Genomic DNA, 26,312 nt, shown 5'->3' with positions numbered 1-26,312 from the left:
TAAGAACTGACTCATCCACAATGAAGGATGAGAAATACCTTGTAACACTCTTCAAGTCCTTCCACAGCTGCAGAAAACTTTTCTTCATCATCATTCTCGTCACCACCACTGTCACCACCAATTTCAGTTTTTTCACCAATACCAGCAGCAAACAGCACACTCATGTCCATAGTGGGTGTAGAAATAAGTACATTATCATCACACAAAATAAAATCTTGCAATGTCACAGTTTCAGGAGCATCTTTAACATTCCAATCTTCTTTAGGGATATCGTCCTCCATAAATGATGTTGCACAACAGCCAGCATTTGCAAAGCAGTTTATGACAGTCTGCTGTGTGACTGCATTCCAGAGCTAAGTAAAGCTGCAATCTTCGTGAGGGGGCCGGAAGATCACATTCAATGCAAAACCTAAAATGCAGGTATATATTTGGGAAGAAGATAGTAATTCAGATCTAGTGTGTTTTTGCTATATGTGGGTGCTCTTTCCTCGAAGATAGGCTGTATTCTTGAGAAACAATGTGTTAAGGTGATTTTCCGGCCCCCCACGAAAATTACAGCTTTACTTGGCTCTGTGAAGACGATTTACAGCTTCGTAAAGTGGGTGTCTATCAGATTCCTTGCGGAAATTGTGAGAAGTCGTACATAGGTCAAACAACGCACACCGTTCATGAGATGTGTGTGGAGCATCGAAGACACACACGCTTATTTCAGCCAGACAAATCAGCTGTGGCCAAACATTGTATTGATACAGGGCATTCCATGAATTACAGTGATGTGAAGATTTTAACATCTACTTGTTTTGGGAATCTGTCTTCAAGGAAGCTATAGAGATTAGATTAGCTAATAATTTAATAAATAGAGATAATGGTTTTAATTTGAACAATGTATGGAATCCGGCTCTTTGGGTAATTAAACTGCAGAGAAGTCATCATGGTGTCACCGCCGCCGATCATACATCAGTAAGCAAATTGAATGTCTGTACGCCTTCGCCACAGGCGGCACATGTGTAAGTGTATTTCTCTGCTGCCAACCAGCATCTGTGACCCGCATGCGCGGTACCACCACGGTGGAACATTTAAGGCCATGCTTGGCAATTTGTCATCAGTCTTGTGACTCACTCTGAGAATGGCCAGACGATATGCGGCCAAAATATCAGTGGAAGAAATTTTAGTTGCGTGGCTGCATGCCCATAATTTAATTGACATGGCTCTAATAATTTGCAATGTTCACAAAAGTTCCACTAAAGCTCACTAAAGGATCAAGGTAACTCAGTTACTGCTATCAGTTATACAATATTAATATATTAATATATATCAGTTATACAATATTAAATGGTCCAATCACATTAAACTGATTACTGCTCACATTTGATGTCAACATGCAATAATCACTTGCTAATGGCAGGTGATAGGATTAGCAGTGGAGAGTGTATGAAATGTGTTGAGGAGGCATGAAGTACACAGCAGTCATTGTCATTATGCAAAAGGGCATGATCATTGTCTTTTAGGCCAAGGGTGGCTGGATGCATTCTCAAAATGGCTCAGTTTGTAAACTGTTCGTGTGCTACCATGGTTCAAATATACTGTACATATCAAAATGGTGCTATCCAAAACTGATGCCAAGGCAAATGTGATGGATCAGGTGTGAATGATGGCTGGAGAGATGTGTATGGATGAACATATGTGCAACTGTTGAGCAACTGACTGCCCAGATGAACCAAGGGGCTACCAACATTGTCTCCTCAACGACTTTTCAGCGAATGTTTCTGCATAATGGCCTCTGCAGCAGGTGCCTTTTTCATGCACCTAGGCTGACTGCTGTTCATTGGTGATGAAAACTGGAAATAGCACATGAAAACTGCAGCTAAATCCATTGAGTGGCAGCACCTGGCCTTTTCAGATGAATCAAATTTTACTCTCACTGGACAGATAGCTGTTAGCATGTACAGTGTGAAACATCTGAAGGCACAGACCCTGCAACAATCATTGGAAGGGTCCTGGCTGGAAGCATTCTCTGGCTGATCTTGCAATTCTGGAAGGCACAATGGATAAATACAAATATGTATCTATACTTGGGGATTATGTCCACTGATGCACACAGTTTTTCCTCAGCATGATGGCATCTAAATTTATGTTTACATTTGCACCTAACACTGTGAACCACTGTGAAGCACATGTGCCAGTTATTAGAGTTTACTTACATCTCCCATTGATGGATAAATTGGTCCTTTTAATTCTCTGCTCCTCATTTTTTATATTATGCTCCTTGTTTCCATATAATATAGCTTTTGTTGCACTCGTATTCATGCAATAAGAAAATAGAGCAAAATTAGTTTTTCTTTTACGTAATAATCACAAAATTTTTGCAATTGTTCATTTAACATTCACTAAAAAAAAGTCTATTCATGTTTAGATATGACTTTGTCCTGTCACGGTCACCAATTGTGTTAGGTCTGTTGGTAGATTTTGGAATAACTGTGCAGGGAGGCAGCCCAACAGCTATCACAAAGAGTATGAATCGGCATGAAATTTATGTAATGAGAGATAATACTGTAACTAAAACATGAATCCTTCTTGAAATGAAATTGATGTCATCAACAGTCTCCCTCTCAACTCAAGAAAAATACAATGCAACGTACCAATACTGAAGTCACACAAACCATATTTTGCAGCAAACTTGGTCCTTAACAAAACATCAATTGTTCAATTACTACTACTACTACTACTACTACACACACACACACACACAAAAACACACACACACACACACACACACACACACACACACATTGCTGATCATACAGTCCATCCTCTTAATCTTGATGATTAGCGCATGTTAGCAAATGTATATTTATTTTTAGACATCTTACAGAATGGAAGAAATTACTGCCTCATCTGATGACTGCAGGTAAAAGTCACACTTGTAAATAAAAATATTCTTGTGTCTATGATAAATCTTAATATATATGTATATGAGTAAAAATTGCATGTCCTTTTTGTGTTAGATCTAAAACATAAGTACTCTCGACCAAGATTGAAACAAAAGTTGTTAAAGAAATTGAATATTCCCCAGATATTGTTCTTTTGTTACAAAGATAATTTTAAAATCCTATCTTCGCCCTCTTCTGCAGCAGTATTACACTCCCCTCTGTCAACTATAATCTCTCACATCATTATCAGGTCATCTGAACAAAAACCTGTGCCCAGTGGTTGGAAGAAAACACAGGTCATACCTGCCTACAAGAGGGTTGCAGAAATGATCCATAAACCTACTATCCAATGACCTTGACATCCACTTGTTGTAGAATGTTAGAACATATTCTGAGCTTAAACATAATAAGATATCTTGAATAGAATGATTTCCTCCATGCCAGCCAGCAGGGATTCTGAAAATATAGATCAGGTGGAACCCAACACACCACTTTTCTCACAAGACATACTGAAAGCTTTGGCTGTCAGATAGCTGCAGTATTTCTTGATTGGTGAAATTCATTTGATTCAGTGCCATACCTGCATTTATTGTCAAAAGTACAATCAGTTGAAGTATCCAGTGAAATTTGTGACCGGATTGAGGACTTTTTGGTTAGGAGGACACAGCATTTTATCTTGGGTGGAGAGTCATCATCAGATGTAGAAGTAAACTTGGGTGTGCCCCAGGGAAGTGCGTTGGTTCCCTAGCTCTTCATGTTGTGTATTAATGACCTCACAGACAATATTAATAGTAAACTCAAGCTTTTTGCAGATGTTGGAGTTACCTATAATGATGTACTATCTGAGAGAAGCTGCACAAATATTCAGTCTGATCTTGATAAGCTTTCAAAGTGGTGCAAAGACTGCCAACATTTGGTAAATGTTCAGGAATGTAAAATTGCATGCTTCTCAAAACTAAAAAATGTAGTATGCTTTGACCATAGTATCAATCAATCATTCATGGATGAATCACTCATGGAATCAACCAAATCATACTAATACCTGGCCGTAAAACATCTTTGGGACATGAAATGGGACAATCACATAGGCTGAGTTCATGGTAAGACATGTAGCAGACTTCAGTTCATTGGTAGAATGCTAGGGAAATGCAATCAGTATACAGAGAGGATTGCTTACGTATCCCTCGTGTGACCCACAGTAGAATATTGTTCAAATGTGTGGGACCCATACAAAATAGGATTGATAGGCCATATTGAATATATACCGAGAAGGGCAGCATGATTGCTCACAGTTTTTTTGACCCACAGGAAAAAGTCATATAGACAATGAATGAAATGTACTGGCAGACTCTTGAAGATAGAAGTCAACTATCCTGAGAAAGTCTCCAAGGTTTGAAGACCTGGCTTTAAATGATGACCCTAGGAAGGTATTACAGAACCATACATATAATAACCCCCATAAAGTCCATGAGGACAAGATTAGATTAATTATAGCACACATGGAGGTATTTAATCTGTCATTATTTGTGTGCTCCATACATGAATGGAATGGGAAGCGATCCTAATAACTGGTACAGTGGGATGTATCCTCTGCCATGCACTGGTTTGCGGGCTATAGACATAGATGTAGATGCAAAATTATTCAAGAATTTGCTGATTAATCTAAAGCCCACAAAAGAATCTACGGTAGAATAACCAGACAGGCTATAATTATGTAGAATGAGAATTTGATGGGGTCCTCATCAAACAAAATGAGATACACATGGAACGTTACAAAGGAAGATACTTGTAGCTCAATACCAAAAAGAAAGATGTATCTTTCACTCCATAATGCTCCAAAGTCACAGATCCAAAATCAGTTGTTAAAAAATGCAATGAGTATTTCACTACACTAGCTGAAAACTTTATTCAAGTAAACTCTCCCAGTAAGTTGGTGATCTTCAATGCTTCTACATATGTTCATGAAATGGATACTGATAAGATAATAAATAAAAGTAAATCATTAAGCAATAAAATGTCAGTTAGTCTAGCTGAAGTACCTTGCTTCATATTAAAAGCAATGCCATTAGCAAAAATTTTAGACCCCTATTTAGAAACAGCTGTCTTTCCAGATGTTCTGAAAATAGTAAATATTCACCAGTGATAAAATAAGTTTCTTCAGATATAAACTCACAAGGAACCTATTGAGCACAAGGTCAACCTTCAGTGAGGCTCATTTGAAAGTGTTATGTTAACAATTATGACAGGAAATTATTAGTTGCTAACAATTCACCATGTGCCTCAGGAGGGTGACAGAAAATGAGTGTCTGGTAGCTGCAGGTTCAAACGTCAATGGAATGTGCGTATTACACTTCATAGAAAGGATAATGTCAACATTCAAGAAATGTTCAAAACAAACCATTAACTATCACCATGAACACCGAATGAAAAATGGTTTACCTCAGTGATCACAAAGGGTTTGCACCATCAAGATCAAAGGTGAACTCCTTGGGAGTTACAAACAATGCAGGACATTAAGCTAGATATCTACTCTAAAAGAATGCATATAGAATCATATTACTGTAATGGAGTCAGAACTGATGGAATGTGATTGCATGCAAACAAATGTGAATAATCTGTAATGGATCTTATCATGAAAATGGCTACCCTTTAAGGTGTAGCTGCAACTAGTGTGGTAGTATGTTTCGTAGGTACAGGAAAAACGAACATCCAGAGGCTAAAACTATTCATTGGTTCCAGGTGGTGCTAATTACAATGTCACACTCTTTTCACAAGGGATAGTTTGCTCTAAAAGAGTATGATTTTTATATACAGACCAGGAACCAAGCAAAAGAAAGTTATTTTGACCATCTATTGGCCAAAAGCAGTGCACATATCATAGATGTAGTTCTCTATTACCCATTTTCCCACTCTTGCTTGCTATGATTTAAAAATTTCCTACTGCCCTTGCAAGATTTCACATCAAAGAATGAATCACAGGGGGCAGGCCACCTCCAACTTCTTGCAACACAATAAATAACTTTCCAGCCAATTTACTATACAGGTTAACAGTCAGGATAATTGTATACAACTTCATTAAGGCACTGATTTAGTTGATCTTGATACAACTCTCTTACTACCTCTAATTTCCAGGGTTCCTTTCATGTACATGTCCTTTTCAAATCCTGATTGGTGAAGATGAAAACAAATTCCTTACTGAATGATTGGATTAGTTCATCTATCTCATCTACAATCTTTCAGGCCAATTCTTTAGTTCACTGTGCATCATCAAGTTGACTCTTTGTTTGAAATTTTGTTACATTACAGCTTCCAATTCTGTAGCAATGTTTGAAGCTATACAACCATCCACTGCTTTTCTTGAGAACACTGTAATCTATGCCATATGCAAATTGATGTGCATATTGTAGTAGGTTACTATCATGCAGGTCCTGTAAACTTTATCAAGCACTCTTGAAATGTGAAGACACCAGTTTCTGTAAAAAGTGCACCTTGTCCTTCCTTGAATATCCACATTTTTCTCATGCACTACATGGACATGCTGTGGACAATGACTGTCCTTTACTATGTTTCACTGGAGATGGGATTTATGATTCTCTGTCCAACAATGATGATGAACTACATAGCTGAACACCTGTTTTAATACCAGTTTTACTTGTTAAGCACATATGATGTTCATAGTACTCCTCATGTGCATTGTTCACACAGTCAAGTGTATATGACACTGCACATTTCACAGACTTACCTTGTGGAAACACTAATATTTCATCTGCTACAAACAATGGTTTCTGAATCCTTAGATATACTGTAAAATCCATCAATCAAAACAAAACAGGTGTAGGTTTTTCCATTACCTTTCAAAAGCCTTTAATGTCAGGGATCAGAAAATCTTGTTCAAAAAATAGGTAAGAACTGTAGCTCGTTGTGTTCATAACTAAAACATAACAAGCAGAAGGTATTATTTCACTAGGAGTTCACCACACTGAACTAAATAATGAACAACACTCTCTTTTTTCATGGTTTACCAATAAAATATGGTGTCCTCAGCATTCAATCCTGGACCTGTAATTCTTCTGGATTTGTGTGGATAACCTTGGTTGAACATATGAGTCCCCAAAAAACTATCCTATTTGTTAATGATACAGCATATTTATCACAGGATCCAGTCCAGAAAGCTTGCAGTCAACAGTAGAAACTTACATCAAAAGACTCACAAAGTGGTGCACTAATACTGAAATAACTGTATCTGCCAACTTCCACTTATTTCCACCATCTAGCCAAATGTCTATTCAGGCACAATTTTAAAAGAAATGTTCCACTAGAAAATTTAATCTTGACAAAACTTTTAGGTCTGTGGGTTCAGCAGGGTTTTAATTGGGACATGCCTGTAAATAACTTGCAAAAGAAACTTACATCTGCATACTATGATCTAAGAATATTACAGTTTACAACACTACCACAAATATTCTATGCACACATCTACTCACTGCTTGAATATGGGATCATTTTCTGGGTACACTTGACTTGTAAGTAACTATTGTTAGAGTTTCCAAAAAAGAAATCTAAAATAATTTTTGGCTTTAAAGAAATAGAGTTCTTTCAGATTCACTTTACTGAGCTTGGTACTCTAAGTGTTGCATGCTTAATCATCTATGAAACTGACTTATTTATTGCAGACTAACTCTTGAACCATGAACCATGGACCTTGCCGTTGGTGGGGAGGCTTGCGTGCCTCAGTGATACAGATGGCCGTACCGTAGGTGCAACCACAACGGAGGGGTATCTGTTAAGAGGCCAGATAAACATGTGGTTCCTGAAGAGGGGAAGCAGCCTTTTCAGTAGTTGCAGGGGCAACCGTCTGGATGATTGACTGATCTGGCCTTGTAACATTAACCAAAACGTCCTTGCTGTGCTGGTACTGTGAACGGCTGAAAGCAAGGGGAAACTACAGCCGTATTTTTCCAGAGGCATGCAGCTTTACTCTATCATTAAATGATGATGGCGTCCTATTGGGTAAAATATTCCAGAGGTAAAATAGTCCCCCATTCGGATTTCTGGGCGGGGACTACTCAAGAGGATGTCGTTATCAGGAGAAAGAAAATTGGCATTCTATGGATCGGAGCGTGGATTATCAGATCCCTTAATTGGGTAGGTAGGTTAGAAAATTTAAAAAGGGAAATGGATTGGTTAAAGTTAGATATAGTGGGAATTAGTGAAGTTCGGTGGCAGGAGGGACAAGACTTTTGGTCAGGCGAATACAGGGTTATAAATACAAAATCAAATAGGGGTAATGGAGGAGTAGGTTTAATAATGAATAAAAAAATAGGAGTGCGGGTAAGCTACTACCAACAGCATAGTGAACCCATTATTATGGCCAAGATAGACACAAAGCCCACGCCTACTACAGTAGTACAAGTTTATATGCCAACTAGCTCTGCAGATGATGAAGAAATTGATGAAATGTATGATGAGGTAAAAGAAATTATTCAGGTAGTGAAGGGAGACGAAAATTTAATAGTCATGGGTGACGGGAATTCGTCAATAGGAAAAGGGAGAGAAGGAAACATAATAAGTGAATATGGATTGGGGGGGAAGAAATGAAAGAGGAAGCCGTCTGGTAGAATTTTGCACAGAGCATAACTTAATCATAGCTAACACTTTGTTCAAGAATCATAAAAGAAGGTTGTGTACATGGAAGCATCCTGAAGATACTAAAAGGTATCAGATAGATTATATAATGGTAAGACAAAGATTTAGGAACCAGGTTTTAAACTGTAAGACATTTCCAGGGGCAGATGTGGACTCTGACCACAATCTCTTGGTTATGAACTGTAGATTAAAACTGAAGAAACTAAAAAAAGGTGGGAATTTAAGGAGATGGGGCATGGATAAACTAAAAGAACCAGAAGTTGTACAGAGTTTCAGGGAACAATTGATAGGAATGGGGGAAAGAAATACAGTAGAAGAAGAATGGGTAGCTCTGAGGGATAAAGTAGTGAAGGCAGCAGACGATCAAGTAGGTAAAAAGACGAGGGCTAATAGAAATCCTTGGGTAACAGAAGAAATATTGAATTTAATAGATGAAAGGAGAAAATATAAAAATGCAGTAAATGAAGAAGGCAAAAAGGAATACAAACGTCTCAAAAATGAGATTGACAGGAAGTGCAAAATGGCTAAGCAGGGATGGATAGGGGGCAAATGTAAGAATGTAGAGGCTTATCTCACTACGGGTAAGATAGATACTGCCTACAGGAAAATTAAAGAGACCTTTGGAGAGGAGACAACCACTTGTATGAATATCAAGAGCTCAGATGGAAACCCAGTTCTAAGCAAAGAAGGGAAGGCGGAAAGGTGGAAGGAGTATATGGAGGGTTTATACAATGGCAATGTACTTGAGGACAATATTATGGAAATGGAAGAGGATGTGGATGAAGATGAATTGGGAGATAAGATACTGCGTGAAGAGTTTGACAGAGCACTGAAACACATGAGTCGAAACAAGGCCCCGGGAGTAGACAACATTCCATTAGAACTACTGACAGCCTTGGAAGAGCCAGTCATGGCAAAACTCTACCATCTGGTGAGCAAGATGTATGAGACAGGCGAAATACCCTCAGACTTCAAGAAGAATATAATAATTCCAATCCCAAAGAAAGCAGGTGTTGACAGATGTGAAAATTACCGAACTATCAGTTTAATAAGTCACAGCTGCAAAATACTAATGCAAATTATTTATAGACGAATGGAAAAACTGGTAGAAGCTGACCTCGGGGAAGATCGGTTTGGATTCCATAGAAATGTTGGAACACGTGAGGCAATACTGTCCCTATGACTTATCTTAGAAGCTAGATTAAGAAAAGGCAAAACCTACATTTCTAGCATTTGTAGACTTAGAGAAAGCTTTTGACAATGTTGACTGGAATACTCTCTTTCAGATTCTGAAGGTGGCAGGGGTAAAATACAAGGGAGCGTAAGGCTATTGACAATTTGTAGAGAAACCAGATGTCAGTTATAAGAGTCGAGGGGCATGAAAGGGAAGCAGTGGTTGGGAAGGGAGTGAGACAGGGTTGCAGCCTCTCCCCAATGTTATTCAATCTGTATGTTGAGCAAGCAGTAAAGGAAAAAAAAGAAAAATTCTGAGTAGGTATTAAAATCCATGGAGAAGAAATAAAAACGTTGAGGTTCGCCACTGACATTGTAATTCTGTCAGAGACAGCAAAGGACTTGGAACAGCAGTTGAAAAGAATGGACAGTGCCTTGAAAGGAGGATATAAGATGACCATCAACAAAAGCAAAACGAGGATAATGGAATGTAGTCAAATTAAATCGGGTGATGCTGAGGGAATTAGATTCGGAAACGAGTTTTGCTATTTGGGGAGCAAAATAACTGATGATGGTCGAAGTAGAGAGGATATAAAATGTAGACTGGCAATGGTAAGGAAAGCATTTCTGAAGAAGAGAAATTTGTTAACATCGAGTATGGATTTAAACGTCAGGAAGTCATTTCTGAAAGTATTTGTATGGAGTGTAGCCATGTATGGATAGAAGCTTTTGAAATGTGGTGCTACAGAAGAATGCTGAAGATTAGATGGGTGGATCACGTAACTAATGAGGAGGTATTGAATAGAATTTGGGAGAAGAGGAGTTTGTGGCACAGCTTGACAAAAAGAAGGGACCGGTTGGTAAAACATGTTTTGAGGCATCAAGGGATCAAGGCAGTGTGGAGGGTAAAAATCGTAGAGGGAGGCCAAGAGATGAATACACTAAGCAGATTCAGAAGGATGTATGTTGCAGTAAGTACTGTGAGATGAAGAAGCTCGCACAGGATAGAGTAGCATGGAGAGCTGCATCATACCAGTCTCAGGACTGAAGACCACAACAACAACAACTTCTTGTAAGAAGGGAATTTATTTTAGAACAGCTACTGTACCAGAGGGCAATCAGTTATACATATTACATAATATGATCCTATCCCAGGAGCATAATTAACATTGGTTTCATACTACAAAATAGGAAATAAAACTTCTGTATATCTGATATTTAAAGTGAAACTGTATTCTCATTTTGACCTGTCCTTAGACAGATACTGGTAGCTTAGGTTGTAAGAAATTACCTCTTTAGTTTAGCTTCCTTTTTGCTGATACTAAAGAAATCAGTATTCTTATTTTAAACTGTCTAATGTCACTTGTACAATTTGTGTTGAATGATAAAACTTGACCATTAAAAGAAATCAACTCAAAATATTCATATAGTTCATCTCCATTTAACTTTTGTTGAGAAATGTTTTGTAACTTCATCACTAAATTTATAAAGCCATTATTCCATAGTAAACAACATGCATAATGTCCCATTTCTCTTGACCACCCTAAAAACTTTTTGTGCAGAAGAAAAATTAAATAAAAAAAGTATCAAGTGGGACATTTACTGGCATGATTGCCTTTTCTGTAACTTGGTTCTTTATGAAGACATGAGAGAGAGTATGCCTTTTTTTAAACAGCATCCCTTATTTTTTATTTTGTGATCCACTTTCCTTGTCACAACCTGTTACAAAATGTATCATGGTCTACCTTTGATGTAAACGTGATGTTATTCACAAAGATAATGCAAAATTGACTTTGACTGTCTTGTACTAGCATAAGTGCAGATACCGGTAAAGGCAACATAACTTGTCCACTTATTTGAGTTGACAGTAAACAAATAGAAACACATGGAAAACACACACCAGCCATTCATTCAAGCATTTTCAGTTGAAGTTTTGTGTGAGTTCAATGTATACCAATGAAGAGTAGGTAGTAATGCTGCCCATCCATGGGGAATGTAAGTTGACAGAAATAATTGCAATAATGTTTTCTTGTTTACAATATGGATACATGTAATATGGTACTGCAGTACTTTTAAATCATATGTTGTGTCCATTACAGGCAGTCCTTCACTATACACTGCATCATTATTACTTGCATATTATCATAGTTGAAGGTAGGCATGAAGCTACTCAGGTAGAGGAAATCTACAGAGAGCACTATGCTGACAAGAACCCACCTTCCCAACAGGAAATGAGAAGTTTCCAACCAATGTAACACAATCATCATAGAACTCACACAGATGAAGCAACTCAAGGGACTGTTCTCCCTTCCGTTGGAACGAATTTACACATGAGCACACAACAGCTTGAACAAGAAGTTTCTGTCCCTAAATCCAATTTACACTATGGTACATTATAACAGCAACAAACCCTTGTAGCTACAACTTGTTCTCCAATATTCTTTGTACCCATGAATATTCTGTTCCAGTGAAAATCCATGACATCAGTGTCAATGGAGAGTTAATTCTGGTGTGGCACCCTTGGTACTGCAATTATTGGTCCTTATTTCATCTATAGTAACCTAAACAGCAGGGCATTGCCAACTTTCTCACATGAATTCTTCCTTGTCTTTGGATTAAGTTCCACAGACAACCAGAATGTTTATGTGGTTGTTACAGGATGGGCATCCAGCACACAATGCCTTCCATGCATGTCATGTTCTGAACTCAAGGTATCCTGTCAGACAGATTGGTGATGAAGGAACAGTGAATTGACCTGCTCGTTCTAATGACTTAACTTCTCTGGATTTTTGTTTGTTTGGGGATGCATAGTAGATGTTGTCTACCACAGTATTTGAACAACTCCATAGAACATGCAGAAACATGTCATGCTGGCTTGTACTTCACTTCATCAGGCAACATTGTAGCAGTGATCAATTCTTTCATCCAACACGTGGACCAGTGTATCACTTTACATGATGACCAATTTCAGGAATTTGGTAATGTCTCCCTGTCTTCCTTGACATATTTTTCAGTTTTTCTCTGGAAAAACAGTTATTGGGGGAGGGGGGTCAAGATAAACAAGACACCCTGTACACGAAGATGAGCACATTTTATTTTGGCAAATTAAATACCAGTATTTTCAGATAAATATAAAAAATCTGGAGCCCATAAAGAAATTATTAGTGTCAACCATTAGAGCACTTAATTCTCATCCAACTAAGTCACTGCAAGTTTTGTACTATCTGCTTTTTCTCTTCAGACTGAAGTAAAACTGTACTTACATAATTGCTTAATGTGTTCATGTGTTGGAGAAGAAAGCAAGCTAATGACTGGATAAATTGTGATTTATGCAACCGCAATACAAGGCATACATCTATTGACATGCTAACTTTGTCTGTTTGTCAGGAGATGAATGGGGTCCTGTGTTCTGGAGCAGGAGTCTTCAATGCAAAAAGGCCTCTATTTTTTATGGAACATAGGTAACTGTTATTCTATGATAAATATGAGCATGGACATGTAGATATTAAGCTAACAACAGGAGATAAACAGCTATTTACTGTAACTGAAGAAGCAGCAGATTTTTAATCGGAGTACTGCCTTTCCTGTCAGCCAGTACTCTGATTCAGTATAGTGTAAGTAAAAAAAGTAATTTAAACTTCTTAAACAATATTTAAATATTTAATGTAGTTCTAACAGATGGTTCACTTTGTTAATATTTAACATCACTCATCCATCTTCCTAAGAATCTCCTTCCTAATAACATCTCTGGAACACAATGAATTAATGACTGAAATAGGTAGAATATGTATAAGAAAATTACTTTTGTGATTTTATCATGGCTATGTAAATCACAGTTTTTATGAAACTGATTTTTATTATTATAATGGAGAGTATAAAGGAGATAATGTACTGGGAAGAACAGGTACTATATTGTAAGGAAACATGTTTTCTCACCAAGTATCAGTGCCACAGAATTCCTGACAAGTAACAGAAATGCTATGGTATCATTACTACTACTACTACTACTACTACTACTATTACACACACACACACACACACACACACACACACACACACACACACACACACACACACACCTCTTCAACATTATGGTGAATACAACATTTACAGAGTGTTACGAGGCAGTGGTGCTTTTCAGTTAATAGGCTAAGAAATAATCAGTGGATTTGATTGTCATTTTGTAAGCCAAGTGTGTACGAAGACAGTTCCTTGAATAAGATCACTGCTTAATCTTCTCTCCTTCACTGATGTTCCTTGGTGTTCTGCTTCTAATTACTTGCCTCATGATGGTATTTTTTAATATATCCGAAACTATCATATGTCCTTTATATTAGGAACTTACTTTCCTCACCAGTGTGGTTATCATAACTCAGAAAACATAAGAAAAATAAAATAGGTATACAATATTAATAATCTTACTTTATAGGGTCGTTCCACATAAGTTCCCAGGCTAACAGACTTTGTTCATCTGGCCTGGGAAGAGGACAAGGGATGCTGTTGATGGCTGAGACCACAGGACATGACCAGGGTGGAGGGATGCCTCCATGAGCACAGAAAATCTGCAGACAGTAGTTCATTATTTTTGCAAAAATTCTGACATAAAAGAAAATGCAAGAAATGTTTAAAGTAGTGGTGTAGAGAAATTAGAAATACAGCCCCATTATGAGTATTTTTCATCACATTAAAACACAGTCAAATATCTGTCATGTCAGATAAGTTAAGGTTTACAAACACACACATACACACACAACTATATTCCATTGATAGCAAAAGACAATATTTATAAATCAATAATGAATATACAATACTAAAAATCTATGTACAACAGTTAAAATCCAGTACATTATCAATCAGTTTTACTTTGTGCATCATGAATGACCTGAAGATCTGAATAATAGTTTCAGTGACTGGAATTTGATTATGGTCATTAGTTAATTGCTGCAGCTTATAGACTGTCATAAAATAAATAATTTTTAAGATAATATTGCATGTAAATGCATCACAAAAACTTTTCTTTCCAGATAACAACAGACACAGATTAAAAAAGATGTTTCTTTTGGTGATCAGAAACATCTTCATTCAATAAAAGAAAGCAAAGTGTTGGAGTTAACAAGATGATGAGGGGCTAAGTACATGTGTTGTTTAAGTTATAAGGCACATGGTACAACAGTAAGCAAGGAAAGTGAACAACAAGATTCAACAGCTGTGTCAACATACAAAAATTCGCTACAGAAAAGTATCTGAAAACAGAACTTAAAATGACACTCAGAATATTCAACAATTTATGATCATGGGAAAATACACTTACACAATTTGGTAATAGTAACTTTGTGTTGTGAGACATTTGACACATATCAGGGATACAGGCAGTAATGGAAGTGGTGACTAAACCTCTTTTCACCACAAACTGGACTGCTCAGTACTTGTAGACACTTCGAGTACCTGATACACTCAAAAGACTGAATTACCTAATACACAAAAATACTTCATAAATCATATAAATTTTGGTTTTCTTTGTTATGACTAAATAATTTATAGGCAATTATTTCACTTAGGTACAAATATATGCTGTTATTAAATTCCTGTTCATGCAGGTGCATATGAGCAACTATGCCGCAACTGACTGCCTAAGGAGGTCACAGAAGGACCATACCTCAGTGTGTCAATTGGATGGAGTGGAGTGTGATTGCTACTGGTCAGCATAGATAATAATGTGTGAGTGGAGGAAGGAGTCTTTATGGGAACCAGTGGTTGAGTAGATGGTATATTTAGATGAATAATGTGCCGCTTCACCCTGCAGATAAGTGTAGGAAGTCTTTTACCTATTGATGGTTGTGATTCCTCTGTGAAGTCTGGTGACAAGAGTTAGTGGTTCAACTGTAAAAGATTTCTGTTATGTATGTATGGAGGTATGAATGCCTATCTGAAAGTTTTCCTGTGTAGTAGTTCTACTAGAGACATGTGGAGGTCTTCCTTATATGCTGAAAACACACACCTAAAAGTATCCACAGTAGGGCCTCTGTCCACTCCCCACCAGACACATGTGGGATGTTTTGAGTGGGTGATGCCAAAGCTCCATGAGGACATTACTTTGAGGAAGGTATGTTGTGGTTTGAAGTGCTGAACACCCCATAAGTGACAGAGTTCAGTATAAAGTGCTGATTAAAATTGTCTGCCTTGATTAGTGTTTATGGAGGCAGTGAAGCCAAATCAGAAAATTGATTAATGGACACATGCCTTTATGTAGCTTCTGCCATGATGTCAGGTATTGGTATAGCCTCAAACTAGTGAGTTACCCTGTCAATTGCTCAGTGGATGCAACAAAAACCACCTGATCTAGGGAGTGGCCTGATGAGATCTAGGCTGAAAGCACCCCTTTGGGATTAAATAATGTGTTTTTTCAGCCCCTGGCTATAGGGCGTCCTGCACAACAGATGTGTTGTGTTGGGGTAGTATCAGCCTGCTTTATCAACCTACTTTGCATGGCAACCTATATGTCAGGGGAAAAAAATGGTTCTCAAACCCTTGCATGACAAGTTTGATGTGAGAGTAATATCAGCCTGCTTTATCAAGTTGTTTTGCAGGGGCTACACATGCAGATGGGAATGGCTGGGAGAAGGTTGACATGTATAGCAGAGAGGATGGATAGGGAGAGAGGGGTGGAGGGAACGGATAAGCAGTTAATGGACAGGGAGAGGGAGAAACGAGGGGAGGGGCAGAGAGAGAGGGAGAAGGAGATGGATATAGGTAGGTGGGAGGAGAAGATGGAGAGTGTACAGGAGGAGGAAGTGGACAGAAAGAAACACGAGGAGTTTGCGATGCAGGAGGAAACTGGAATTTGTAATGGGATAGGGTGCAGGTAGAAACAGAAGAGGGGAGGAGGAGATGTGGACAGAGGGAGGTGGGAGGAAGATATGATCTGGCAAGAGGGGGCAGTGGGAATGGTCAAAGAGAGGGGGACAGGGAGATGAAGAGAGAGAGAGAGAGAGAGAGAGAGAGAGAGAGAGAGAGAGAGAGAGAGAGAGAGAGAGAGGGGGGGGGGGGGACGAGGAGATAGGTAAGCAGAGGTGGGAGTATGAGGTGGATGGACACACATGGGAGGAAGATGTGTGAACACTGAAATGGGGAGAAGGAGATGTGTGCAATGTATGTGTTGAACATCAATGCAGGGGAAGCTATGGAGAAAAGGCTAGCACATTATAAAACAAGATTAACATTATGTCATTTCTGAAACGTTAATTTTACATAGCATTAAATGTAGCATTGAAAGTGTTAGCAAAAGTTAGTGGTGGATACCCTTCCTGACCTCACCAATCCTCCAGGTGGTATCTGTATTCCACATCTGTCTGCATCTAGAGTAAATCTCATGTTAAAGTGTATGTTTCATAAAGCAGAGGTGGGAGTATGAGGTGGATGGACACACATGGGAGGAAGATGTGTGAACACTGAAATGGGGAGAAGGAGGTGTGTGCAATGTATGTGTCGAACATAAATGCAGGGGAAGCTATGGAGAAAAGGCTAGCACATTATAAAACAAGATTAACATTATGTCATTTCTGAAACGTTAATTTTACATAGCATTAAATGTAGCATTGAAAGTGTTAGCAAAAGTTAGTGGTGGATACCCTTCCTGACCTCACCAATCCTCCGGGTGGTATCTGTATTCCACATCTGTCTGCATCTAGAGTAAATCTCATGTTAAAGTGTATGTTTCATAAATGTTTGCTTAACGTAAATCTGATGTGGAATGTGTGTACCATTCCAGGATTTACTTAGTAGGAGGTGGGAAGCTGCCTCAAATCCACACTGAAGTAGGTTGGCCTGCAAACCCTCATTGTTAATTCACAAGATGAATGAGATCACCTCCCCAAATCCTGGAAGAGACACGTTATTGATGTAAGTTAAATCATACCATGCTGGCTTGGAGACATGATTGCTATTATATTATGAATACATTCAGGAACACCTGAAATATAACTCAATTCATGTCCAACTATTGCTATTTTCTTTATTACCTGTATGAATGTGCTCACACTTACCGTACATGGGAGAGACTACAGACAGTTTGTACTCATGTCATATGTCTATCTTACAGTGTTGGCTGGCAGCACCTACTTAGGTCCAAGTTTTACAATCTCTTTTGACATTTGGCCACATGAAGTGGTCCGTGACAAGTCTTATTGTTGGATGGACTCCTTGATGGGACAGCCCATGTAGTTTACCAAAGACGACTCTCCTCATGCTGTGGAGTACACTGGGTCAATCATCACACATTACTTGTGTTGATGAACTGATAATGGTGTGGTACTATATGTGCAAACCAGTTGTGGTGTTACATAGGAGTTCGAGTAACTGCATGTCCTGTAGTTGTGCTTCTACTAGTCTGTCATAATCAGTATCCACTAAGTGTGCATTGATCTGTGGGAGAGGTAGTCTGCCATAAACTTGTCTGTACCATGGAGATGCTGAACATCAGATGTGAGTTGTGTAATATAATCTAAATGATGAAAACACCATGGGCAACAATCTTTTGATGGATTATGGATGGAAGCTGCCATGGGCTGAATATCTATGTAGATGGTCTGAGGTCTGTCTTCATCATCATCTTTGAGCTGACATACTGCTTCAGACATAGCCAACAATTCCTCATCATATGCAGAACAACTGCACTGGGAGTTGTAACAGAAGCATAGTGGTTGTTGTATTCCTGATATTGGCTATTGGAGAACTGCTCTGATCACAGAAGTGCTTGAATTGCAAGTGATTGACAAGCTTATGGCAGGTAGTAGGTGCTCCAACATTGTAGCCACAAAAGTCAGTTTCTGATTTGCACAAATGCCTGTTGGATTTGTGTGATTTGTTCAATACTCCTTGCTTGCCTGCTAAAGTATTCATCAGTAGTGCCTTGGCGGCAGCTGTGTCAGGAAGGCATCTGCAATAAAAATTAACCAAGCCTTAGAAATCAACATAATTCCTGAAAGTTCAGTGGATGCAACGGCTGACTAATGATTGTGTTTGTAACATCATAGATTAAGGGTCGACCTGCGACAGCAATATCACAACTTCCATACGGGCCGCTAGATGCTGTGGCAAGCACTAAGAGTGCATTGTGATCGCAGGCACGTGTGTTGCATATGGGCCGCGAGGTGCTGCCACGAGCACAACCGTATATAAGTGCCGACAGAGTTCGGCCAGCTCTTATTTTGTTAGCATCTCAATTTTGCCTATTCTTTTATTTGCTTAGTTGCTTAGCTCTTATTCGCTTATGGCTCATGTTATTGTGCTCTCTTTCAGCCGTTCTAATTGTTTTGATTTACTCCCAATTGAGAAGTGCTCATTTTGGTATCTCAGACGACAATTTTGTGATATGAGGAGAATTTTGAGGAGCGAACCCATGGAAATAGTCTTAAGTGATTCCCTTTAAAAATAAAAATTTGTGTGACACTGAAAGACGTGACACTGTAGGCGATATATATATAAACAAAGATTCCAAGACTTACCAAGTGGGAAAGTGCCGGTAGACAGGCACAATAAAATAACACACAAACACACACACAAAATTTCTAGCTTTCTCAATCAACGGTTGTTTCTTCAGGAAAGAGGGAAGGAGAGGGAAAGACAAAAGGATGTGGGTTTTAAGGGGGAGGGTAAGGAGTCATTCCAATCCCGGGAGCGGAAAGACTTACCATAGGGGAAAAAAAGGACAGGTGTACACTCGCACACACACACACACATATCCATCCGCACATACACAGACACAAGCAGACATACCTGTGTCCTATCCAAAGGCCTCACCTTCAGCCCCACCTCCAGATTCAACCAAAGAGCCCTCGTGAAAGATTTACTGTCCTACACTCATACTCTCTGCTGGAAATATCACTTTGTCACGAAGAGAAATGATCCTAATCCTACTCCAAATGATCTAACTCCTCAAGACACTGTCCAAATTGAACCCTGCCTGGAACAGTTTCGTCCTTTGTCACAGCGGGACCCACCTCCTTTTCCTCAAAATCACCCTCTCCAAACCTTCCATGAATTTCTGACTTCCGGCCTTGCCTCAAAAACCTTAATCCTACTCCCAACATCACCAATGCTGAAGCCCAAGCTATTCGTGATCTGAAGGCCGACCGATCCATTGTCATTCTTCTGGCAGACAAGGGTTCCACAACCGTGGCACTTGATCGTCGGGAGTATGTGGCTGAGAGACTGCGTCAGCTTTCAGACAACACCACATACAAAGTTTGCCAAGGTAATCCCATTCCTGATGTCCAGGCAGAGCTTCAAGGAATCCTCAGAACTTTAGGCCACCTACAAAACCTTTCACCTGACTCCATCAACCTCCTGACACCACCGACACCCCGTACCCCTATCTTCTACCTTCTTCCTAAAATTTACAAACCCAATCATCCCAGCCGCCCTATTGTAGCTGGTTACCAAGCCCCCACAGAACGTATCTCTGCCTACGTAGATCAACACCTTCAACCCATTACATGCAGTCCCCCATCCTTCATCAAAGACACCAACCACTTTCTCGAATGCCTGGAATCCTTACCCAGTCTGTTACCTCCAGAAACCATCCTTGTAACCATTGATGCCACTTCCCTATACACAAATATCCCGAATGTCCAGGGCCTCGTTGCAATGGAGCACTTCCTTTCACAACGATCACCTACCACCCTACCTAAAACCTCTTTCGTCGTCACCTTAGCCAGCTTCATCCTGACCCACAACTTCTTCACTTTCAAAGGCCAGACATACCAACAATTAAAGGGAACAGCCATGGGTACCAGGATGGCCCCCTCATGTGCCAACCTATTCATGGGTCACTTAGAGGAAGCCTTCTTGGTTACCCAGGCCTGCCAACCCAAAGTTTGGTACAGATTTATTGATGACATCTTCATGATCTGGATTCATAGTGAAGAAGAACTCCAGAATTTCCTCTCCAACCTCAACTCCTTTGGTTCGATCAGATTCACCTGGTCCTACTCCAAATCCCATGCCACTTCCCTTTATGTTGACCTCCATCTGTCCAATGGCCAGCTTCACACATCCGTCCACATCAAACCCACCAACAAGCAACAGTACCTCCATTATGACAGCTGCCACCCATTCCACATCAAACGGTCCCTTCCCTACAGCCTAGGTCTTCATGGGAAATGAATCTGCTCCAATCCAGAATCCTTGAACCAGTACACCAACAACTTAAAAACAGCTTTTGCATCTCGCAACTACCCTCCCGACCTGGTACAGAAGCAAATAACCAGAGCCACTTCCTCATCCCCTCAAACCCAGAATCTCCCACAGAAGAACCACAAAAGTGCCCCAATTGTGACAGGATACTTTCTGGGACTGGATCAGACTCTGAATGTGGCTCTCCAGCAGGGATACAACATCCTCAAACCCTTCCCTGAAATGAGATCCATCCTTCATGAATTCCTCCCCACTCCACCAAGTGTGTCTTTCCGCCATCCACCTAACCTTCGTAACCTCTTAGTTCATCCCTATGAAATCCCCAAACCACCTTCCCTACCCTCTGGCTCCTACCCTTGTAACCGCCCCCGGTGTAAAACCTGTGCCATGCACCCTCTCACCACCACCTACTCCAGTCCTGTAACCCAGAAGGTGTACACGATCAAAGGCAGAGCCACGTGTGAAAGCACCCACATGATTTAACAACTGACCTGCCTGCACTGTGAAGCTTTCTATGTGGGAATGACCAGCAACAAACTGTCCATTCGCATGAATGGACACTGGCAGACAGTGTTTGTTGGTAATGAGTATCACCCTGTGGCTAAACATGCCTTGGTGCACGGCCAGCACATCTTGGCACAGTGTTACACCATCCGAGTTATCTGGATACTTCCCACTAACATCAACCTGTCAGAACTCCGGAGACGGGAACTTGCCCTTCAGTATATCCTCTCTTCTTGATATCTGCCAGGGCTCAACCTCCGCTAATTTCAAGTTGCCGCCGCTCATACCTCGCCTGTCTTTCAACAGCTTCTTTGCCTCTGTACTTCCGCCTCGACTGACATCTCTGCCCGAACTCTTTGCCTTTACAAATGTCTGCTTGTGTCTGTGTATGTGCGGATGGATATGTGTGTGTGTGTGTGTGTGTGTGTGTGCGAGTGTACACCTGTCGTTTTTTCCCCCTAAGGTAAGTCTTTCCGCTCCTGGGATTGGAATGACTCCTTACCCTCTCCCTTAAAACCCACATCCTTTCGTCTTTCCCTCTCCTTCCCTCTTTCCTGAAGAAGCAACCGTTGGTTGCGAAAGCTAGAATTTTGTGTGTATGTTTGTGTGTGTATCGACCTGCCAGTGATTTTGTTTGGTAAGTCACATCATCTTTGTTTTTAGATATATTTTTCCCACGTGGAATGTTTCCCTATATATATATATATATATATATATATGTGCGGATGGATATGTGTGTGTGTGTGTGTGCGAGTGCACACCTGTCCTTTTTTTCCCCTAAGGGAAGTCTTTCTGCTCCCAGGATTGGAATGACTCCTTACTCTCTCCCTTAAAACCCACATCCTTTCATTTTTCCCTCTCCTTCCCTCTTTCCTGACGAAGCAACTGCCAGTTGCGAAAGCTCGTAATTCTGTGTGTGTGTTTGTGTGTATATATATATATATATATATATATATAATAAAAAGTAACTTCCACATGGGAAACATATATTAAAAACAAAGATTCCAAGACTTACCAAGCGGGAAAGCGCCGGTAAATAGGCACAATGAATAAAACACACACACAGAATTTTGAGCTTTCGCAACCGGCGGCTGCTTTGTCAGAAAAGAGCGAAGGAAAAGGAAAGATGAAAGGATGTGGGTTTTAAGGGAGAGGGTAAGGAGTCATTCCAATCCCGGAAGCGGAAAGACTTACCGTAGGGGGAAAAAAGGATAGGTATATACTCGCGCACACACACACACACACACACACACATATCCATCCACACATACACAGACACAAGCAGACATATTTAAAGGCAAAGAGTAAGGGCAGAGATGTAAGTCGAGGCGGAAGTGTGGAGGCAAAGATGTTGTTGAAAGACAGGTGAGGTATGAGTGGCGGCAACTTGAAATTAGCGGAGATTGAGGCCTGGTGGATAATGAGAAGAGAGTATATATTGAAGGACAAGTTCCCATCTCTGGAGTTTGGATAGGTTGGTGTTGGTAGGAAGTATCCAGATAACTCGGACGGTGTAACACTGTGCATGGCCAGCACATCTTGGCACAGTGTTACACCGTCCGAGTTATCTGGATACTTCCTACCAACACCAACCTATCCAAACTCCAGAGATGGGAACTTGTCCTTCAATATATACTCTCTTCTCATTATCCACCAGGCCTCAATCTCCGCTAATTTCAAGTTGCCGCCACTCATACCTCACCTGTCTTTCAACAACATCTTTGCCTCCACACTTCCGCCTCGACTTACATCTCTGCCCTTACTCTTTGCCTTTAAATATGTCTGCTTGTGTCTGTGTATGTGTGGATGGATATGTGTGTGTGTGTGTGTGTGTGTGTGTGTGTGCGCGAGTATATACCTATCCTTTTTTCCCCCTAAGGTAAGTCTTTCCGCTTCCGGGATTGGAATGACTCCTTACCCTCTCCCTTAAAACCCACATCCTTTCATCTTTCCTTTTCCTTCGCTCTTTTCTGACGAAGCAGCCGCCGGTTGCGAAAGCTCAAAATTCTGTGTGTGTGTTTTATTCATTGTGCCTATTTACCGGCGCTTTCCCACTTGGTAAGTATATATATATATAGACTTACCAAGCGGGAAAGCGCCAGTAAATAGGCACAATGAATAAAACACACACACACAGAATTTCGAGCTTATATATATATATGTTGTAAGCTGTATGCCATTGCTGCTAACTGAATGGCCTAGAAATATAAAATATTGCTGTCATAGTTGACATTGACTATGATACCAAGCTTGTTCACAGATCAAAAACTGGTTTGAGATGCTCTTGTTGTTTGTGCTGAAAGGTAGAGAAGACTAAAATGTAAGTAAGCATATCAACAGGAAAACTTGAGAAGAATACTGTCTAAAACCTCTGCCTCTTTAACACATTTCTGAGTCCATATGGCATGTAATAGAATTCATAAAGTCCAAAAGGGATGATAATAGCTGTTTTTGGTATGTCCATGTGATTCAGGGGAATCTCAACATAAGTCTTTTTACAGTTAAAAACACTGAACACAGATGTGCCTGCTAAATTGTGAATAAGGTCATGAAGACTTAAGAATAAGTAACTACTTGGGAATATACAGAAGTTGAGAGTCTGATAGTCACCATCCTTTTTGGATATGAGACGAATGAATGAGGTCCAAGGACTATCAAATCATTTGACAATACTGGCTTGTAATAATTCATCTATACCAAACTCATTCCTGTACAGCTTATCGGGGGTCAATCAGTATGCATTTTGCTGGTTTAGGGGGCTTGGTGTGATATTAATTTTATGAAAATTTCCATCACAGATAGCACTCCATCTAAAGAGCACACATGAATCCAGAGGGGTGGGAGAAATACACGTGGCAATTAATGGGCACTGGGAGAAGGCTGCATTGTATTAATGTGTCAGTATTGGTATTGGCGTTGCAGGCTGCTCCAATGGTATGCATATGTCTCTCGTGGGCTGTTAGTGGGCTGTTCCATGCCTGCTGTCCTGTCTATGGTGATAATGTCAGAATGAAGAGGCTGTTATTGGGTAAGATGTTTCAAGCATGACCACACAGTGGTGAGCACATCCCTAGATGTGCAAATTTTGTCAAGTATAGTGTTGTTCTTTTCATGTAAGTGAAGTGTTTCTTGTTTGATGTCAAGGCAGCTTTTGCAGTCCCAACACTTATGACAGACAGTCTTGAATGATCTGCCAGCCATGATTGTTTGTGGTGGTGGACTGAATGCTTCTACTGGTAAAGGTGACACTCTGTGGGCAGTGAAAGGGTTCTTCTTTTGGCTCAATGGGTGAAATGTAAGTGAAACATTGTGGTTCCACTATCAGTCATTTATTGACACATAAACTCTTAAAACAAACAGAGTAATATGTTGTGTTTTAACTCGCTCAATTCCTCGCAGCAGAGGTGCAGCAAGGAGTCACAGCTTGCAGATTCCAGTGACCGCTGATGTGGCAATGGCTCAATGTTACAGCGGAATGCCAGATTGTGTATTCTTCCATTCAGCACCATATCCATGACCCACTACGGTGGCAGCATGACCTTCTCCTTGCGAATTCACTCATTGCGTTATTAACAAGTGGCTGTGGTGTGGAGCAGAATGCTCTGTCCCTCAATTGAGCCAGCAACCCTTAGATCTGGCATCTTCTGCTGGAGTTCACTAACTTTTAGGTTCACAGGTGACCCACCTGGTGAGACCGCCATCCCTTCACCCTCAACAGCCACCTGGGTAAGTACCACACAAACTTCCTTCTGGTAATTCTGGTAACATCTTTGATGGTGTCTTCTGTGTTGAACTATTGGCATGGTACTGACATCTTCTTCTGCTGAGCAGTGTAATGGCTAAGTTGTTGCAGTGAAGTATGACATCCACTGACTAACCTTAGGACCGGTTGTCCAGGTGATGTTTTCTTGTCTCTTCTTTCTCCCCTCAATGGACCACCTCATGCCCATTTGTTGGAGGTGTTTATTTGGTGCTTTTGGCAATGTCGCAAAGTTTCTAGGGCAGCAACTGACTCTTCAGTCATTGATCTAAGCTTCTCACATGTCAGGGTTACCTTGTTTTACCTGTATGCTGGTGTGGTCAGGCATTGCCCTGTTATCCTCCTCCAAATCACCAGATACATCACACATGTGAGCTCAGTATGATGACAGTTCCTAGAGCATTGGCTGCTGATGTTTTAACTGTACTTGTCGTTGTTCAACTTGGAAGCATTGCCCATCAGCTCTGTCACTGGTCTATCAAAGTGCTGACTGCTGCTGCACAACTCCACTGGTCATCAGCCTCCATGTCTGACTGCTGTGGCTTCCAAATATTGTGGCTTAATATGTCAAAGTTAAAATAGCAAGAACATATGACATTATCTGAAAAGAAATTTTCTAGTGTAAAGTTTCTTTGAGAGAATGAGAGCTTCAGGTTATTTGCGTTTTACACCATGGAAGCATTACTTGAAAAGGAAAACACCTGGGACCAATTTGCACTCACCAATGTACTGAACTACAGTTGTCTGCTGTCTGTGGGTTGTTTGCAGCCTAATGCTGATGATGGTGTCATGAATTTCTTGTACCACAAATTCCCTAACATGTATCCCTGAAAGTAGAGCCAAGGTTATGTAACACAAAATGTAGTGGGTTGGGGTTTTGTGACACTAGATATTGAGCATCAGTGACGAGGTGAATAAAGATTATTTTGTCAGGGATGGCAGAAGGGAAAGCAACGCTTCGTGGGTGGTGAAATGGGTTCTTCCCCTGGCTCAGTGGGTGAGGTGTGAGTGAAACATTAGTGGTTCCACTATCAGTCATTCACTGACACATAAAATCCTTAAAACAAACAGAGTAACCTGCTCAATTCTTTGGAGCAGCAGTGCGG

At 40.2% G+C, this 26,312-nt stretch overlaps 1 protein-coding gene across 3 annotated transcripts in view; it reads right to left on the bottom strand.

Moving 5' to 3' along the window:
• Positions 1-26,312, bottom strand: part of LOC126272461 (uncharacterized) — a 531,522-nt gene that overhangs the window by 162,267 nt on the left and 342,943 nt on the right. For all 3 annotated transcript variants that reach the window (XM_049975341.1, XM_049975356.1, XM_049975349.1), the window contains exon 14: positions 14,172-14,311. In XM_049975341.1, coding sequence (XP_049831298.1) covers positions 14,172-14,311 — 140 coding nt within the window. The remainder of the gene's footprint in view (positions 1-14,171; positions 14,312-26,312) is intronic.

This window comes from Schistocerca gregaria, chromosome 1 (assembly GCF_023897955.1).
Source record: "Schistocerca gregaria isolate iqSchGreg1 chromosome 1, iqSchGreg1.2, whole genome shotgun sequence".
In the NCBI taxonomy this organism is placed as follows: Eukaryota; Metazoa; Arthropoda; class Insecta; order Orthoptera; family Acrididae; genus Schistocerca; species Schistocerca gregaria.
Note: the sequence above shows the minus strand (reverse complement) of the source record. Positions and strands in the feature narration are given on the sequence as shown.